The sequence below is a fragment of the Nicotiana attenuata genome, chromosome 11, assembly GCF_001879085.1.
Source record: "Nicotiana attenuata strain UT chromosome 11, NIATTr2, whole genome shotgun sequence".
In the NCBI taxonomy this organism is placed as follows: Eukaryota; Viridiplantae; Streptophyta; class Magnoliopsida; order Solanales; family Solanaceae; genus Nicotiana; species Nicotiana attenuata.
In genome coordinates this window covers 29,068,029-29,075,632 of record NC_031999.1, presented here as the reverse complement: position 1 = coordinate 29,075,632, position 7,604 = coordinate 29,068,029, and the positions used below count along the sequence as shown (strand labels likewise).

The following is a 7,604-nucleotide window of genomic DNA, read 5'->3' as shown; positions in this document are numbered from 1 at the left end:
CTTTTGTTGCAAGAGTTTGACTTTGAAACCAAGGATCGGAAAGGGACTAAAAATCAAGTTGCGGATCACCTATCTAGGCTTGAAGAGGCAGGGGAACCAAAAGAAGACCTTGAAATCAATGATGCCTTTCAAGATGAGCACATATTGGCATTGTCTAGCACATGCGCTCCTTGGTATGCCGACATCGCTAAATTTTATTAGTGACCTTGTTCTCGATGGATTGGAGAATTATCAAAAGAAAAAGTTCTTGCGGTAATGTAGGAATGCTATTGGTAGGAACCCTTTTTGTTCCGAATTTGTGCCGACAACATCATTCAGCGGGGTGTTCCGGATGATGAGGTAATGCCAATTCTCAAGGCATGCCATGATTCCCTGACTGGGGGGCATCATTGAGGAAACCGGATGGCTACAAAAGTGCTTGAATGTGGATACTATTGGCCATCAATCTACCAAGACGCAAATCAAATGGTCAAGGCATGTGATCAATTTCAAAGACAAGGGTCAATATCTAAAAGAAATGAGATGCCTATGAATTTTTTAATGGAGGTCGAGATCTTTGATGTGTGGAGGATAGACTTCATGGGCCCTTTGGTGAGCTCTTATGGCATGACATATATCTTGGTGGCTGTGGACTACATCTCCAAATGGGTCGAGACAAGCGCCTTGCCCAACAATGAAGCAAGAAGTGTGACTGCATTCTTGAAGAAGAACATATTCACGTCGTACGGTACTCCCACGACCATCCTTAGTGATGGTGGTTGTCACATTTGCAACAAGGCTTTCACCGAGTTGCTTGAAAAGTATGGCGTAAAGCAGAAGGTGGCCACACCTTATCATCCTCAATCGAGTGGTCATGTTGAAGTCTCTAACAGGGAAATCAAAAACATCCTAGTAAAAACTATCAATGCAAATAGTACTGACTGGTCAAGGAAGCTAGATGACGCGTTGTGGGAATATCGCGCAGCATTTAAGACTCCCATTGGTACCTCACCGTACCGGTTGGTTTTTGGTAAGGCGTGTCACTTGCCAGTGGAGCTTGTACACAAAGCCATGTGGGCTCTGAAAAAGTTGAATCTTGACTGGGCCGAAGCTGCTAACCTGACAATGAAACAACTCAATGAGATGGAAGAATTCTGCCTCCATGCCTATGAGAGTGCAGCCATGTATAAGGAGAGAATGAAGTTTTCCACAAGAAGATCTTGAAGTGGGAATTCAATTCCGGTGACTTGGTCTTACTCTTCAACTCAAGACTCATGTTATTTCTTGGCAAACTCATGTCCAAATAGTCTGGCTCGTTTGTATACGGTAGAATCGAAGGGTCCGATTTCCCGTCATTAAGGTATTTCGGAAGATTACCTCGAAGCCTCGAGGCTGCAAGGATGCGCTTGAGTATTCTTCCTCGGAGCTCATCGACCCCCGGCCTGAAGAGAATATTGGTCGAGGCTAGAGTAAAAGTGGGAGTTCCCAAGACACGCGACTAAGTCTGACAAGGTCTAGCCGGCCTACCCTAAACTCAGATCAGGGTATCGCATCTAGCTGTCCCATCTCCATATCTTTACCATTAATGCTTTTGTACTATGTCAGGTTTCCCCTGTATATAAAGGGGATCTTTACTATTTTGTAAAGGGACAAAAGGGACTGATGTTGCTCCAACTATTCTACACGAGATATATGATAACTCTCTCTCTTTTTTCTCTCTAATACACTATCTCGATATTGTTGCTCTCATTTATTATCTTCATACTTGTTCTTCATTTATTGCTTATCATTGGTCATAAAGAGCCTCCTTTAATTATATCACGACTGTTAGCCCTCCCCCGACTACCCCTAATAGCTCGGGCTCAGAATCGACCTCGAGGCCCCAAATCGATTACCTCGAGGCCTCGAACGACTAACCCATCGGTTCGAGTATAACTATATTTTAGATCGCGTCTCGTTTTTAAACTTCACACACATAGCATCAACTACATTACAACTAGCATATCAATAGATCACGTATTTTTAGAGTCCCATCAACAAATTTAATTTTTATTACCATTTTCATGATAAACAGTTTGGCGCCCACCGTGGGGCTAAAAATAATAGTGATTATTTTCTAGCTAGTTTCATTACACAACGCAAGTTATCTTTCACAATTTTTCTTGTCCAAGATCTTCGATTTGAGGTCAAAATGTCTGGCTCAGTGAACGGAGTTGAGAACAACAACCTCGAAAATCACGGAGAAAACGGTGTGGCTGTTCCAATTGTTGGCGCGCCGCCACAGAACCTCGATAATGCACCTATACCAATTCCAGCGGACGCGGTTTTGCAAGACGCACAACAGGTCGACGAAACCTTACACACCGATAGAAGCATACAACAAGGCGATTAACAGGAAGCCAAAAAAACCCCATTTCAGGACGAAAGGGAAGTTAGCCTTTATATTATTTTTTTAAATATTGCAGTGTTGGCCCAAGAACAAGTGATGTTTTGAAGATTGACAAAAGAACTCAGTCATGGACCAGGTCTATCTTGTGAAGCACAGTCATGATCAATCTATACATGTGAGATGCACATGAAGGAGATAAGGTCTACTGATCAAGCAGCAATATCTCCTGATCTGATCGAAAAGGTTGCATATTAGATAAGGGGAGAAAGTCTCCTTATACGAAGAGAACACAATCCAGGATAAAGATAGTGTTAGAGGTTGAGATCATCATGAACTCTTCTACGATAGAAGAGCAGCAATTGAGTCCCAATCAAACTCTGAGTACTACCTATTAAATGACAGTATTGTTCTCTTATACAGGTATTGCACATACGCAGATGTTAAACTAAATTGAGAGCAAAAGAGCAAGGTGATTTTGCAAGCAATTTATGTGTGATTTAAGTGTGCACTCCTGAAGCTACTTGAACGAGATAGAAGAACCGGTTACATTGTGTCTATCTTTTATTCTAGTTCAATTGTAGTAGGTGGTTTAAAAGTGTACCTTTCAGCTTTCATAGAACCAATTGTATTAGGTACTTAGAGTGTTCAAGTTATAGCTAACTTGAAGTTGAGGTTGTGTGATACAACGGGATTGGAGTTAATCCTTAGGTTTACAAAGAGTTTTGTAAATGCTGTTTTGGCTCAGTGATTTTAGTGAAAGTTTGGGAAAATCGTACTAAGTAGTAGGTCGTGTTTATTTCACCTTTTGAGCCAGGTGTTTTCCACGTAAAAATCTCTTTGTTCTTTATTTTCAGTATTTATTATTCCGCAAATAGTAGTAGTTGGAACACCTAGAAGAACCAGGTTCTTCTATAGAGTAGTTAAGCGAAAATTGGGTACCACATGAATCACCCCCCTCTTGTGTGGTATTGACGCTTAAAACATCAATTGGTATCAGAGCGAGTTATCCTTGAAGAGGCAAACACCTTAGGAAAAGATCAAAATGAGTGCACCACCTGGAAACTGGGAAGGGCAATCCACTGCTAGGCCACCACTCTTTAATGGTCAGTACTATTCTTGGCGGAAGAACAGGATGAGAGATCACATCATAGGAGAAGACTATGAACTCTGGGACATAGTCACTGATGGTCCTCCAGCAACTAAAAAGAAGAATGCTGAAGGAGTGGACGTACCAAAGACAAGAGCTGACTGTACTACTGAAGATTTGAAAAAATGGGAGACAAATGCCAAGGCCAAGAAATGGCTTGTGTGTGGACTGGGTCCAGACGAGTACAGGAGAATTCAAAGTTGTACAACTGCAAAGGAAATATGGGACACTTTACAAATGCCTCATGAAGGAACTCCTCAAGTAAAGAGATCAAGAGGAACACTACTTTATTCACAATATGAGAATTTTAGTATGAAGGAAGGAGAATCTATCAAGGAGATGTACACAAGGTTCACAACACTAACAAATGAACTTAAATCTCTTGAGAGAGTTATCCTTGAAGAAGACAAGGTTGAGAAAATCTTGACAAGACTCTTTCCAGTGACATGGGAAAGCAAAATCACTGCTATTTAGGAATCAAAGAACATTGCTACTCAATATGGATGAACTGATTGGAACCTCACTACCTATGAACTGAGAAGGCAAACCATGAAAATAGATGCACCCAAGAAGGAAAGAAGTCTTGCTCTCAGAATAGTTGAAGGTTCAGATCTGGAGGATGATGAAATGGCCATGATCACAAGAGATTTCAAAAAGTACCTGATGAGAGGAAAGGGTTCTTCAAGAGGTACAACCTTCAACAAACCAAGGGTTCCTGAGAAACAAACCAACGAGGGTTGCTGCAAATGTGGTAAGACTGATCAAATGATCAAGAACTATCCTCAATAGGAATTTGAATAGAAGAAGGAAAGGGATGAACGAAGGAACAGGAAGAAGGAACAGGTCCAACCCAAAAGGAACAAAGGATCAACAAAGCCTATGGTTGCTGCTTGGGAAGAAATATCATATGAGGACTCAGAAGATGAATCTGGAGATGAACAAGCACTTATGGCCATCGGAGAATCAGATGATGAACAAGAGGTAAGTGTCCTTCATCTCAAAGACAAGATTAAATTCCTTTCTAAAGAAAGGTTGACTGAACTATTGCTAGACTTCATTGAGGAGTCAGAGATAATTAACAATGAGAAGGAAGATCTGTCTAGGGAATGTGTGATCCTAAAAGCCAAGTGCAAAAATCCAGAATCTAGGGCTAATGAGAGTGATAGTAAAAATGCTGAGTTAAAGAACCAGGTTCTTGAACTTGACACCAGTGTCCTAGAACTTAGGTTTGAGAACTTAAAACTAAAACTAGGAACAGGTAAAAAGAAAGCTGATCACACTCAACTCACCCTAGAAGAAAACTTAGGAAGAATGAAGGATGAGTTGTACAGAAAGGATGAGCAGATAAAAGTCTTAAAAGAAGATCTAGTGAAGGTAAAACATGAACTAGACAGAACTTGTTCTTGAACAAGGCTTCTGATGCACTTTCCTGGCTACAAGAACATTACAGTAGCAACAAAAGAGGACTTGGCTATGGAGCTCAAGCACCTAAGTGAGATCCTAAAAGCAAGTACCTCACTCTTCCTGAGAACAAAATCTGCACACACTGTGGGAAGACTAGCCATTACAAAAATGAATGTAATGCAAAAGAAAAGGCCAGTCAAAAGAACAAAGCTTTTTTTCAAAAAAAAAATAGGTTGCTTGGGTGGGATAAAAGGAATTTGATTTACCCCTTTGCCTATTGAAAGGGACCCAAACTAGTTTGGGTTCCTATGACTAACCCATTTTTTTTGCATGTCCAAGTGAAGAAAAGTAGCCAAATATGGTACATGGATAGTGGCTGCTCAAAACATATGATTGGAAGCAAGAACCAGTTCCTTTCACTTGAGGACTTAAAGGGAGGTAATGTCTCCTTTGGTAGTGGGAAGAAAGGTGAGATTATTGGGGTTGGAAAGGTAGGTAAGACAGACTCACACTCCATTGAGAATGTCTACTTAATAGATTGCTTGAAATACAGCCTGATCAGTGTGTCACAACTGTGTGACAGAGGTAAACTTGTAACATTCACCTCTACCAAATGCTTTGTGATTAACCTTACCACTAGCAAGATTGTTTTGGAGGGAAAAAGAGTTAACAATATTTACATTGTAGATTTGTCTACTCTGTTAGAAAATAAACTCACATGCCTAAGTGTGTTGGATAATGATCCCCTCCTGTGGCACAAAAGGCTTGGTCATGCTAGTCTGAATCAGCTAAACAAATTAGTCTCTAAGGACTTGGTGATAGGGCTAACTAACATCAAGTTCAAGGAAGACAAAGTTTGTGAGGCATGTGCAAGGGGGAAGCATGTAAGATCATCCTTCAGAAGCAAGAAAATGGTAAGCACAACTAAGACGTTGGAACTGGTCCATATGGATCTCTGTGGTCCAATGAGAACCTTGAGCAGAGGTGGAAAGAAATATGTGATGGTGCTTGTGGATGACTATTCTAGATTTACCGGGGTACTATTTTTAACATCTAACGATGAAGCATTTGACATGTTTACTACTTTTGTTAGAAAAACACAGAAACAACTAGGTAATCAACTTGCATCCATTAGGTCAGATCATGGAACTGAATTTGAAAATGTTAAGTTTGCTGATTATGTGATGAGCATGGTATAGATCATAATTTCTCTGCCCCTAGGACTCCTCAACAAAATGGAGTAGTTGAAAGAAAGAACAGGACTCTTGAACACATGGCTAGGACAATGCTTCTTTCTAGTAAACTGCCTCACAGCTTCTGGGCAAAGGCTGTATATACTGCATGTTACATTATCAATAGATGCATGACTAGACCTCTTGTAGAGAAGACTCCCTATAAGTTACTTAGAGGGAGAAAACAAAATATATCCCATCTTAGGGCATTTGGATGCAAGTGCTTTGTGCATAATAATGGAAAAGACTCACTAGGTAAGTTTGATCCCATAAGTGATGAGGGAGTATTCTTTGGATATTCTTCACATAGCAAAGCATATAAAGTGTTCAATAAACGAACTTTGTGTGTAGAAGAAAGTGTGTATGTTGTGTTTGATGAAACTAACATTCTTTTTGAGAGAATGGAACATGAAGATGAAGCCATTTGACTGGTAATGGACTTGACTGAAGTCTCAGCACAAGTTAAAGTGGCATCAAAAGAAGGAACAGGTGATGGAACAGGTTCTTCCATCCAGGGCAACCTGACAGGGGGAACTAATCAAAGAGGAATTGAAACTAATTCCCTTAAAGAACCTCCTCATGACCCTGTTCCTCAGCAAAAGAACACGGGAGAAACATCTAGTAGAAATCAGTTGCCGGTGAAACCTCACAAGTATCAAAGGTCTCATCCTATTGAGAACATAATCACTGATCCAACATCTGGAGTCAAAACTAGATCACAGCGAAAAGAATCTCTGTGCTTTTGATGCTTTCCTATCTATTATTGAACCTAAAATGTTGTTAAGGCTTTGCAGGATGCAGATTGGGTGAATGCAATGCAAGATGAACTCAATCAGTTCGAAAGAAGTCAAGTTTGGCATCTAGTTCCAAGACCCAAGGAGAGATCAGTTATTTGCACAAAATGGGTCTTCAGAAACAAACTTGATGAAGATGGAACAGTTACAAGAAACAAGGCAAGTCTGATGGTCCAAGTTTACAGCCAAGAGGAGGGTATAGATTATGATGAGACTTTTGCTTCAGTTGCAAGACTAAAGGCAATAAGACTCCTCATAGCCTTTGCAGCACACATGGAATTCACTCTCCATCAGATGGATGTCAAAAGTGCCTTCCTGAATGGCTACCTAAAAGAAGAAGTGTTTGTGAAACAACCTCCAGGGTTTGAGAGCAAAGATTGTCCTGAGCATGTGTACAAATTAGACAAGGCTCTCTATGGACTCAAGCAGGCTCCTAGAGCATGGTATGAACGATTTTCCAAATTCCTACTTGAACATGGCTATAAAATAGGTAAAATTGCCAGTACCCTATTCTTAAGGGAAAAAGGTAAGGATCTCCTTGTGGTACAAATATATGTTGATGACATAATCTTTGGGGCCACCACTGATAAACTAAGCAAGGATTTTGCAAAATTAATGGGGAGTGAGTTTGAAATGAGTATGATGGGTGAGCTTAACTT

At 40.5% G+C, this 7,604-nt stretch overlaps 1 protein-coding gene across 1 annotated transcript; it reads left to right on the top strand.

Annotated features, from left to right (window-relative positions):
* On the top strand, positions 403 to 1,203 carry LOC109234785 (KRAB-A domain-containing protein 2-like). The gene has a single exon (XM_019400843.1). It carries the CDS (start codon positions 403 to 405, stop codon positions 1,201 to 1,203), a length of 801 nt encoding a protein of 266 aa, XP_019256388.1.

Bases quoted from the DNA above. Each gene is read 5' to 3' on its own strand.
- LOC109234785 (XM_019400843.1), top strand. From the start codon at position 403: ATGGCTACAAAAGTGCTTGAATGTGGATACTATTGGCCATCAATCTAC.